Source organism: Electrophorus electricus, chromosome 5 (assembly GCF_013358815.1).
Source record: "Electrophorus electricus isolate fEleEle1 chromosome 5, fEleEle1.pri, whole genome shotgun sequence".
Lineage (NCBI taxonomy): Eukaryota > Metazoa > Chordata > Actinopteri > Gymnotiformes > Gymnotidae > Electrophorus > Electrophorus electricus.
Window position 1 is genome coordinate 3,880,426 of NC_049539.1, and position 12,500 is coordinate 3,892,925.

General features: G+C 51.2%; 1 protein-coding gene across 7 annotated transcripts in view; it reads right to left on the bottom strand.

Moving 5' to 3' along the window:
• The window catches only part of LOC113578828 (DNA-binding protein SATB1), a 41,621-nt gene that overhangs the window by 12,989 nt on the left and 16,132 nt on the right, over positions 1-12,500 (bottom strand). For 6 of the 7 annotated variants that reach the window (XM_035526617.1, XM_035526618.1, XM_035526621.1 and 3 more), the window contains 6 exons: positions 9,379-9,490; positions 8,056-8,133; positions 5,465-5,916; positions 3,123-3,335; positions 1,733-1,804; positions 821-976 (listed from right to left, as the gene is read on the bottom strand). In XM_035526617.1, the coding sequence (XP_035382510.1) occupies positions 821-976; positions 1,733-1,804; positions 3,123-3,335; positions 5,465-5,916; positions 8,056-8,133; positions 9,379-9,490 (1,083 nt within the window). The remainder of the gene's footprint in view (positions 1-820; positions 977-1,732; positions 1,805-3,122; positions 3,336-5,464; positions 5,917-8,055; positions 8,134-9,378; positions 9,491-12,500) is intronic. The other variant, XM_035526619.1, reaches the window with a different exon arrangement.

The window sequence follows — 12,500 nt, forward strand, 5'->3', positions numbered from 1 at the left end:
TGCTCTGCTTGCCCCCCCTTGGCTTTGAACTCCTCTGAACAAAAACAGTGGTTTGTGCATCAAACTGTAATTTAGTAAAAGAAAGGTATCTGCAACCATGATCAGTGCAATCAGCAAAAAACCCCACCAATATTTCCAGATAATTTACGGCTTTTTGGTCCTTTCCCCCCTTCTGCCATCAAACGCGATTCCGAAAATCTTCGGCTATGCACGCACGATGTTCAAACCTTTAATAATGGGGATTGCCTCGCGTTTCTTTAATTAGTTTTAATAGAGTAAATCAGACAGTAATTTGGTGCACACAAGCCTGCATTCAGAAGGAGCCCGTTCTCTGGGTGAGATAATGGCATGGGCTTTGGCGGGAGCCAGCCAGAGCCGGGACAATATAAACACGCTTGTTGAACGTTCAAACACTGTCTGCTGATCCCAAAGGCCACAAGAAAGCGGGCCTGTGTGATCACAGCGCTAAGCAGTCTGCCCGCGTCTGAGCCGATCGCACGCCCAGACGCCTCTCCAACCTGCTAGATGCGCCGGGGGGGTGCTGTTTAGCGTGACGTTTTCAGCTACGTTTACATTTATCTGACCCTTTTATCCAAGGCGACTTACAATTATGACTGAGTACAATTTGAGCAATTGAGGGTTAAGGGCCTTGCTCAGGGGCCCAACAGAGGCAGTGTGGGTTAAAGGCGCACCGGGGACGTCTGTGACATCGTTTCCCCAGCTGGAAGCTTCTGGGCCATGAGGCATGCCTTTGACCCTGGGCACAGGGGGCACACGGTTTCATCCGTCGGCACAGGTCCCGCGAGGTCAGGGGGCTTACCTGGCTCTTGGAGGCCGCGACCTTGGCGAACATGGCCTGCGACACCTTGGCCCTCTTCATCTCCTGCTGGATCTCGTCGTAAATGGAGGAGCTGATGTTGAGGATGGAGCTCTCCTGCTTGCCGTTCCACTCCGACGGCAGCGGGGAGGGCTTCACCTGGGCGGGGACCCGAGACGCCTTCTCAATACAGCATAGAAGGGGCGGCGCTTCAGTAACATTTACAGTGGTGATATCATGCGCAGACGCAAAAGTAATGTGACAACACTAAAAAGCAACATTTGTTGAGTGACGCATTAGTTACTAAAAACATGTTTCACGGTACATGGACGATTATATATAGACATATACATAGAGAAGCACTTTTCCTGCACAGCTGATGAAGGACCTCTGTCCGTAATGGCCTATTTTTCCGGAAACCTTGTATACTGCACTGCAATTTTTCTACCTCTACATTTTTACCAGAGTACACTGCAGTTACTCTCTGGATTCTTCTTCATTATACACACACACACACACACACACACACACACACATATATATATAGTTTATTAATCCCTGAGGGAAAGTGTTTATGTCTTGAATGCTACTTTGACAATAGTAAGGCAGACAAACATCTAATCTTACAAGGGCAACTTCATGTCCTTGTAGCATTTGGTAGTCCTATGCCGAGTATCCATGGCCATGGTTCAAATAAAAGGAAGAATATTAAGTGTTTTACATAAACAAGGGTTAAGGATTTAAATGAGTTTTTTTTCTTTGCGCATGTGGGACATCTATGTCAGTGGGACTGCATTACACTGCTAGACGCAAACCCCAGGCACAGAAGCAGCTAGCAGGGTATTGTGATGTGTTTGCTTGTCATGGTGGAGGGTCCCAGGGGTCTGCAATATGTTGAGATTCAAGCGTACTCACGGGAGAGATCCCCACTGGAATCCTGGGATTCCAGTCCTCTGGCCTGACATTGTTACATTCTTCTCTTCTGGGCTGTAGAGAGAAAGAGAGAGAGAGACACACCCAGACACGCACCCACACACACACACACACACACACTTAATACATTTAACTCCTCTGGACTCTGAGACCTCTGGTGAAAAAGTAAGTTTAATCAAAACCGCTAATCTAACGCTCACTATGACACTGTGATGAAGACCTTCCCCTTCAAAGAAGAATTTAGTTACAGTGTCTTCAGAGGACAGGGATACACAGTAGTACCTAACCGCTCACCATTTGTGTTCGGACCTAAAGACTTTTGCTGGAAACTGTAGGACCAACAAGAACGACAAGAACAGAAATCCCAGCACACATACACTGTGCATAACAAGAACAGAAGGTAACGATGTCAGTGACCGGTTTTGCCGTTATTCTGTTTCACAAGCCTAGGCATCCCATTTGAGCTGTTCTGTGATTGTATCTTACAGTTAACCGCAGAATCGGTCACTCTGTACTTGCCATGACCCTCAACACGACAACGCAAGCAGGGGTCCACGCTCTGTGGCTGGTGCCAACGATGGCCTTACCAACGGCCCAAGGCTGCACCCCACTGATTAAAAACGCTAGCTCCCTAGACTATGAGGACAAGAAGGCATAGACACAGCCAAGTGCCAGGACCCGTGACTCAGTGCCTGAGGGGTAGCTTGTTTCTGGTCAGGCATTTGGAACGGCCGGCCTTTATCCAAAAGCGGCCTGTGTGAATGGCGGCTGTGGGGTGGAGGGCCGAGCTGGTAAAGCAAAGGATCCGCTGCGGGTCCACTGGAGCAGCACCTGATATGGGCATCTGAGCTAGAAAACATCTGCTTCCATCCTCCACTCTCACGCACACTTGAGCGAGCACCAATGGCATTTTAGCCTCCACTACTGAGGGAGTCTGTGTGTGCGCGGTGGGGGCAAGCAGCACAGGACCGTTTTATGCAGCGTCAAAGGCCTGGTCCAGCCTACGTCGCACAGAGGGGCTTTGTGTCCAGCATGACACACACAAGTGCGCTCAGAGGATCCCGCAGAGAGGAAATTAGTGCACACGTTTCACACCGCTGTCTGTGCGCTGGGTAATCTGGGCGGTTTTCACTCCCTGGACAGACGAACTCTAGTCCAGCCTACATTGGGCTGTTTGAAGGGTTGCTGGATATAAAATAAATTTTACTGTGGAGTCAGGCTATTTATAATGACAAAGCTCCACTCACTGTTTTCTGCGGTGCAAGATTAAGACAGAAAACTGGGCCAAACATTTTTAGGATGGTGTGGTCTTACGGTTTGAGATGAAGCCCTTACTTCAGGATGGCCGAGGAGGGCTAGCGGTGGGCATTACCTGTACGGGGCGTGTCGGGGGTGTGCTAATGAGGGGGGCGGGGCCCATAGCAGAGGCCGCCGTCAGGCTCCTCTCCCTCTCCTCCTGGTAGATGCGGTCTCGCTCAGCCTCGGGCAGCTGCAGGAAGTTCTGCATGGCCCTCAGGTTCACCAGCAGGGACTGGGACGCGGTCTTTGGGTCCTCCTCTTTCCTCAGGATCTCTGAGAGCAGACCCTGACAGAGAGAGAGAGAGAGAGAGAGAGAGAGAGAGAGAGAGAGAGAGAAATGAAAGTATGGTGAGCGAAAGCTGTAGCTGGAGGAGAAAAAAAAAAAAACAATGATAGCACTTTGTCCAACAATCAGATAATTCACCATGAACTCACAGTGCTGTGAGACGAGGCTTCCTAACTTCCCCAGACTGTCGAACCTCCACCCCCCCAAACCCCCCCACCCGTGTGCACTTTATCTCTGCTGCGATCACAAAAGGCCAGTGAACCCACATGCGCTTTCCCAGCCTGAGACGTCACGACATGTCACCACAAGTACTCTTCATTAAACCAGCACAGAGGAACGTACAATAAATATTACAAGAGCTCCTCTCCAAAACCCCAAAAAGAAAGGCACGTCGAAAGTTCTTTATAGTGCAGATAAATAGGAGAGGCTGCCAATTCCACGAAAGAAACACAACTCTGTTCGCACTCCCACTTTCCAATAGATTCTTATCACTTTCACACGGCTTCAAAGACACGGAGAGCCTGTAATGGGCCTCACGGTTGAGTCCCTCCCCCAAACTATGCGAAACATCTTCAGACATTATCTCAACTTTCCAACGGCTTGATCGGAGAAAGTACATGAACTAGATAGCTAGATAAATGGATAGATGGGGAGGCGGGGCGGGGCAGTTGTGGCGGTGGGTGACCTGCCTCTCTCAGGAAGCCTGGTACATCTTCCACCCTCTCATCATGAAGGTACGGGTGCCGCGCCTCTACGGCGATGCGAAGCTCCTGCTAACAGTGGCGCGGCAGATGCTTGTGCGGAGCAGGGGATTAAAAAAAAAAAGAGTGGGAGTTGCTCAAGGAGCAGAAGTTGCGGGAAAGTTTCAACTGCACAGCGCCGTGGCAACGGGGGGCAAGGGGCATCCGCATGGCATGACAACCCCCCACCCCACCCCAAACTCGCACCCCGCACCGTGTTCTCCGTGACAACAGTCCGGCTCTGTCGGCGCATTCCCACAACAAACACCATCCAGCTGCCATGGCGGGGAGAGAGCATTCCGCTATCGCCGCGTTAGCGGTTAGCATAATGTGGCCCGCGTGCAGTGACACGCTCTGGGCCGACCCGTCGTAGCTGATGCGTGGCAGCGGGGCGCCAGGCAACGATTCAGCTTTCTGACAGCTGCAGGACAGCCTCCTGCTCAGAGATCCTGTTCCTAGCGAGACGTTGATATGCGCGCATCTCCAGACACATGTAAGTGAGAAGAGGGAACCACAGCTAGCACTCAACACTCTGGCATGTGACTTACTAATATATACGCATGCAGAGAGTCAAATCAGAGACGTTGGTGCAAACTGCTATCTCTACACCCACACCTTTTCATTAGATTTTCAGCTAACACTTTAAGGGTTCTGTTAGCGTTTTTTGTTTTTTCCTCCCGTATACAAGTTTTGGTAGAAGTTTGCAGAAACATCCGAAAAACCTTGACAACTAAAGCGACCTCTCCATACAGTCAGTCACATCTGACACAATCTTGTAAAATTCAGTGGGAGATTTCAGAATGACTCACCAGTTATCCAGATAAATGCAACCACAGATGTTGTGTCTTGGATTAAGCTAGCCATCTAATTCAACACCCCACGAGGCATTAGCTGTTCACAGTTTTGGAGCTCCATGCTGTTAGACTCCGAGCTCACATTAGTAAAGAATGCATTTTAAAAATCTAAGCTTATAAACATTTTTTAAAAAGTGGAAGACACCTAGTCTTGACCATCATCTGCCTTTACCAAAGATTCAATGTGTTTAATACAAGAAAATACATTCCTGCTAGTTGCTCTTGAACTTTGAATTTACATTTACGGCATTTAGCTGACACTTTTATCCAAAGCGACTTACAATTCTGACTGAACACTTGAGCAATTGAGGGTTATGGGCCTTGCTCAGGGGCCCCGACAGTTGCAGACTAGCAGTGGTGGGGCTTGAACTGGCAACCCTCCGATTACTAGTCAAGCACCGTAAGATAAACAAACACTCCCCAGCTGTTCGTGGCATGGCTGTTCTACACGAGCGTCTGCTCCGGGACGCCAGCTGGTCTCCGGCGGCCCGGGCACGATGCGTCCTCCAGCTAGCCGCCGCCGCTCTGTGCGTACCTGCGTTCTGTTGAAGGCCACGCGGGCGAACACGGCCTGGGAGATCCCGGCCCTCTTCAGCTCGTCGCGCACCCACTGGTAGATCTCGGACGACACCTCCGTGTTGGAGGACACCTGCGAGTCCAGGGGCTTGTTGAGGGCGCGGCTGACTGGCGGATGGTTCAGGTACTGCTGGTTGAGGGACTGCTGAGCCAGGAGCCGGTTGACGGCGTACTGCTGGTTGAGGATCTGCGCCATGACGATCTGCTGGTTGACCAGCTGTGGGCTGATGGGGGTGGACACCAGGCCCGGGTGGAGGCCGGGCAGCTGGGCGCGCCCCGCCGCCTGGCCGCTGTGCGGGATGGGTGCTGGCGAGGGAGGCTGCTCTGCGGTGGTGCCTGGGATGGGCTGCTGGCTGAAGCTCAGGTGGTTGGGGCCAGGCGGGGAGAGATCCGACAGGCTGTCCATCTCTGCTGCGGGACGGGGAGAGGAAGAGAGAGAGAGAGAGAGGGGGGAGGTCAGCAAGGGTCAGCGCAGACAGCTCGGTCCGTGTTACAGTGTGCAAGGTGGCACAAAATCGACAGGAGGCCGGAAGCACTTTGATTCGGTTAGAGGCCACGCAACGAGCGGAACATGCATTTCAGTCTGCAGGAGAACACATCAGCAGACCACAAATCCTGAATAAGATGGACAAAAGGAGAACACACACACACACACACACACACACACACACACACACACACACACACACACACACACACACACACACACACACACACACACACACACACACACACACACACACACACACACACACACACACACACACACACACACCCCCCCCAAAACAGCTACAGTGGCTTAACGTGATGAAGACTTTGACAGTTTAGCTTAACTCCACACACCAACACTATGCAGCAGATTAGCCAGGAAGGGCGACACAGGTGCATCCAAGCTCCCTAAACGGGCCGCACACGCCTGCAGCACGTGAGCAGCGTTAGCACGGGATTGCGGCTCTCGTCTGCTCCGGGCTGGAGGCGTTCGTGCCGTTCAAATCACTCTGTTTCTAATTTTTCCAAATGCAACAGGGAAACCGGGAAAGGGCTAAACGTCGGTGGCACAGAGAGCTGGAGGCGCTGGGATCCCACGGCCTCCCGCGCAGGGCTAGCCCTGACAGGACCGGGAGAGCGAGGCAGCTGTGTGATGCTGCGGATGTTCGAAACATCTCTCCCCCCCCCCCTGGTTTTTTAATTGACGTGGCGGAACAACTGACTGGAAAATCTGCAAATGAACAGGCGTGTTGTGCAGGCAGCGGGAGGGCCGCACGCAGGGGAACGGAGCACTGCCGAGCCATCAGACAATCCGGCCCGCTGCTGCAGACGAAGCTTCTCTTAAGTGTGTGGATAAAAATAATAACAATAATAATAAAACCCCCCCCACATTCAACACCCTTAAGTACAGCAAGTACACTTAAGCACCCTGCGTTTACAGGGTCCCTGCAAAATACAGGGGCTCGAATGCTGCACAATTCTGGCAGAAATTGATTTATTTAAAAAATAAATAAGTAAATAAAAAATATAAAAGCACAAGTGTGACTTATGGCAACTCATCAAAATATAAATATTTCAGGAGGAGATAAAAAGCAGATTAAGAGCATGGAATCTATCCAGAAAAAAAAAATCTACAATAATCACAGGAACACAAGCATGTGTCTTTACTGACAGTGAGTACAAAGGGAACCATGGCTGGTCCTTTTAGTATTGGCAGAGAGGGGGGGGGGGGGGGCTCACTAATAATCAAAGCTTTCCCATAATCCCCCTCATTCCAGCAGTCAGATGCTGTGGTGTGCCTTTCGGTTCCCTTTTTTACCATACAAAACTGCTTGGGGGCACATGCACACACACACACACACACACACACACACACACATGCATGCACACACACACACACACACCTTCTTCATGCAAATTGAAAGGCGGGAGAAAAGCGTTCACGGGTCCCACTGTAGCAGTGAGCAGCAGACACGGGGAGGGGTTCCGACTGTGGAATCTGGCACCAAGCAGGCCAGGATTAGCCGTACAATAGCAGAGGGGATGAGGGTTGGGGAGAGAGAGAGAGAGAGAGAGAGAGAGAAAGAAAGGCCCTATGAGAGGCCCTGGTGTGTCTCTGAGGAAGCAGCAGGACTCCAATCCACTCTACTGCCACACAGTTGGACAGCACTTTCTCTCACACACACACACACACACACACACACACACAACCTCCCCGCACTCCTTAAAGAGACCTGCATCTCACTGTCCTCTGGCAGGAACAAACGTGGCAACAAGGGTGGTTAAACTCCGCCTGCCTCACCCCCCCCGAGGAGCCATGAGCGTGCGGTAATGGTAAAGCCACTTCCTGACCCCGCTTTTCTGAGCTTGGGTACTGCACGTTACTGGGCTGTTATTGTGCTGCATTTCCCCAGGCTTGGACACAAAACATGGAGGCAAACTTGGGACCCTCAACCCCTCCCTCCAAGTGTCTTGAACACAGCTGCAGGCGGTATACCCACGGGCTGCCGGCGGGCTGTTGCGGAGTGTGATGCAAGGGACCGGGTGCGTCATGTGACCTACCTACTGCGGTGGCACGTGGGCTGTCATGAAGGACGCACGTCCCCAGATAGCCCTCCAGCTGAGAGGGTTGGCGCATGACTGCGCAGACGCATGCCCACACACACACACACACACACACACACACAGGTGTGGAGAGAGATAGAGAGCGTTAGAGGGTCGGCACATGCACGTGGGGGGCAGATGTTGTGTCGAGTGTCACGGCGGGAGCCTAAACGCGCCAGCACGACTCGCTTCAGAAACGCACAGGCGGCTTTTCCAGGCGGTTCGACAGAGCACTCCGACACTGGGAGCCAGAGCAGATGTCAGCCTGCCACGATGCTGTCACCCCTCCTCGCACCCGACTCCACACCCAAACGGCAAGCTACATCTTTGCCTCGGGGCGGCTGCTCTTGGTCTAATCTACCCCGCGCACAGGTGCCCGTCAGTTCTCCGGCTTCCATTCGATTGTTACGGGCAGGCATCACACAGGCAGACGGGTTGATGCCACTTCGCCTGCGTCTCGCTGAGGTTACACGCGGCATTGTCAGGCACTTGCTGAAGCCGGAGCCCCTGCAACGATTACCTAAACCGTCATCAGAAAAGTCTGCGTCATTTTAACACGGCAAACTGAGCAGTGATACGACACAGCTCTGGTGTGCCAGACGACACTGGTACATTTCTTTTTATTTGCCGTGGTTTTATGTAAGAGCTGTTTATGTTTAAAAGCTACAATTAACGGAGAAAACACGCAACTCTGTTAAAGATGAAATCGTTGATGGTGTCATCAAAAAAAAAGTTTTCTTTTTTATTTCAAATGCTGTAATCAACACCATGCATGCTCACAGGTTTTTTGGATGAGCAAAAAGGTGTGTCCTAAAACACAGGGAAACGAACCATTAGCTATTCTAGGGCAATTTGCATAAATTTTTGTGTTATTTTGGGGGGGTTTGTGTGGCCCTGCCTTTGCCAAAAGTAATTTACAGTCTGAAAATCTAGATATCTATAAGAGAATAACTACACCTGCCCCAATTCCGAGCTAATAGGCATACATCTGGCCCGATTACCCAGTACGATACTTTCTCGTAGAAAAATCGCAACCACATCTGTTAAATAAAAATTTAGAACAAAACAAATATGAAAATAAACAACATTTACACATGCACAATGTTCACAGAAAAAAATATCAAAAATGTATAGACCAATTCATGACGTATGAGAACAATCACAGAAATGTTTCCTGGGGACATAAACAAATCGACTACACACACACACACACACACACATCCTGCGGTGGCAGGTGTAACAGACAACGGCAGAATACAGTGCTGTTCTCATTCTGCTTACCCATCATATCTTTTGTCTTCTTGAAATGTTTATACCAACGTCCAAATTCCTGACACTTCGCTGCTGAAACATTTGCATAGTAAGTACTGTTCACAATGGAAGATATCATACTCTACAGGGGAGAGAGAGAGAGAGAGAGACAAACGCACAAAATGGTGTTGAGTTTCTGCTTTGCTTCATAACACGCATTGCCATGGTGTTTGTTTAATTTTACATGCAGTAAAATACAGTCCAAGACATGCTGCAGAAGTAAATAAATGCATAGGTTTTGTCTTCCCATTAACTATATTAATTCAAACGAGAACCAATCAGCACATGTCCCTTTTCAAAGCAAAATGGCCCAGAGTTTGACAGAGTGCCAGTAAGTTAAGTTTCAGTCAAAGAGAGAAAGAGATTAAAAGAACGAACAAACAACAACAACAACAAAAGAAGACATAAGCCTTGTGTGCAACAAGATTTTAACCCAAGATAGCAGAGCAGACGTCGTGTTGGGGATTTCTTATCTGGTTGAACGCAAACCTCTGCTCTCTCTGCTTTAGATGCCCGTGTTGGGTAGAGGGCCGTGCGGAGAGCTAGCTGCTTCCGTCCCGTCCCGTCCTGTACTGACCTGTACTCCTGCCCCCTGGGCTCTAACTGCCCGTGTTGGGTGGAGGGCCATCCTTGTCCTCTCAGGTTCGGCATCCTGCCTTGTTCCTTTTCATTTAGATGCATTTCCCAAAAAACAAGGCCAGATTCTGTTTCATTAAGCATGCATGTGGGTGCAAGAAACTGTTTGGATTGTCCTAAATATTCCCAAGACCTAAGGATCCATTTTAAAGCGACGGGTGCGTTGGATTCGTTGTCCCTCTGACGCGAGCGAGGGGCTGCTCTCTTCCGCCTGCTGGCTTCAACTCGGAGTGGTCAGTTACGTCTGGTCCATTGCGACTACGAAGACCCCGTGGTGACAGCTCACAGAAGGTCAAGGAAAGAGGTGTGTGTGTGTGTGTGTGTGTGTGTGTGTGTGTGTGTGTGAGAGAGAGATAGAGAGGGCACACAATGGGATGAAGCCACAGCCGAGAGGACACAAGAGGCCCAAAATGCCAAATGGGTCTTAGACAAAGACCAGTCACACTGGCCAGTTTGCTGTCAGACCTGTTCCTTAACGTTATCAGATTTCTGTTATCTTTCATCTGTGCAATAACGCACGGCGGCAAGATTTATGCAGCAGGCAAGCAGCGAGAGAGAGAAGCGAGTCGACCCGAGGTTTCGACTGAATCCGGTTTAAAACAGCGTCAGAACCGTGCCTTTAAGCGCACCTCACCTGCATCCCTCAGGCAGGGGACAGCGGTGTGCTTTCTCTCTCCCTGAGTGCAGCCTGGCAGTAGCTGCTCCCCCGCAAGCTGCATGCAGCCCTGCGCTTCTGACAGATGATACCATGAATATCATTCGTTAATCATGCCTCCCCCCAAAAGCCCCGCGGAGCAGTCAGCAGGCCGGGCCGGGCCGGGCGGCCGCCGTCAGCAGGTGCTGGGAGCAGGCCGGGCTCCTTTAAGTGATAAGCATCTGCAGGCCTTATCGGCGTGCCCAGGAAGTTGCGCTGCAGCGCTTATCAGCCCCCAAGATCTACTCGGCTTTCCGTCATGGGAGCAGCACGTGAGCAACGCGCCGCCCCGCTCTCTGTCACTGCTCTCCTCCCCGTCTCGCTGTGACTTGATCCCCCCCCCCCACCTCGCCTCGCACGCCATGTCTAAGAACCTTTCTCTGCTCCCGTTTCTCCCATTTCCAGGGGCCTTCGCCTACTGTATGGGACCCCCGTGCGATATCCCCCACGAGTTTCTCAACATATCATAATTACAGTGTCTTTCAGACACCAACAAACGTATAAGCTCCAGGTGTCTGCAGCGGCGTTACCCTAGCCTGCGACAGCCCCCTCGGGAGGCTCGTCGCAGAGACGACACTGCGTGGCTATCTGCTGACCAGCTGTTCTCGGGAGGGTGTGAGCAAGAGGTGCGGTGTGAGCTGGCAAAGCCGCGTTTTTGGGGTGGGGTGTCCGCACATCCGCAGGGAGAGGCGCGCGCCAACTCGCCCTAACCGGCAGGAGTGGCCGGCACAGCGAGCGCCGTAGCCCCCGGAATGCCGGGCAATTTCGGGCACAGGGGGAATCCGTGTCTGGTGGGGGGCGAGCGGCAGTCTGCCGGGGGCGATATCTGCTCACGCGCCGTGTTCCTAAGGAGTCTCTTCGGGGCATTTGTAGGCCAGACACACAAAGCGCGATTCCGTCTACAGGGGGGAATAAATCTAAACGCTGTACAAGGCCCTGGACAAAGGCGCTATTTTCCGGGGTTCTGCCGCGCCCCTGAGCCAGCTCCAGTGGGGTAAATCTCCAGATACTGCGTTTGTTAACCTCTCTCTTCCTGCCGGAGGATTACCGCCCTGAATATCAAGGACAAGTTAATCCTATAAAAGTTGCCAATCATGCTTTTGCATGTGAAAGCAGCCGTGTTCTCCCTCCCTCTCTCTCTCTCTCCCTCTCACTCTCTCCCTCGGCTTCTACCTCCATACAACATGGCTGACTATCTCAAAGTGAAGAGCCCACACACCCACATCACTTCTACCAAGAGAGCGGAACGTCTGGACACAGCACCTAGGCTGCTTTACTGGCTTCTGCAGGTTTTGTAGAATTTTAATTTACCAAAAATGCTACCGGCATTTGATTATAAATGATATATTAATAAAACACTGCAACATGCTGGGCTTGGAGTAGTGAACGAGTAAAGAAGACATGTCCTGACCTCCCTGTTTGCTGCAATACCCCAGACAGCTGTGAAAGTTGGGTGTGTATTCTGCACGCACGCAGGTTATTACTGAGTCTCAGGGGCCAGATGGGAAGTGGTGCCAGGGAAACAGGGTGTCTCCACAGCCCTAAGATTAGCCCGGGTGAACACACTTCACCCGTACGTTTAGAACCCGTCACACACACACACACGTCGTGGCACACTTACGGACACACACACAGGCAGAGCAAACAGCTCTCTACCAGCGAGATGAGAAAATTCTGTTCTCTCCTACAAAACATTTAACCACACAGTGGGGAAAAAAAGCCCGAGATACAGGAGAGGGCAAACACACTACTCTCAGAAATA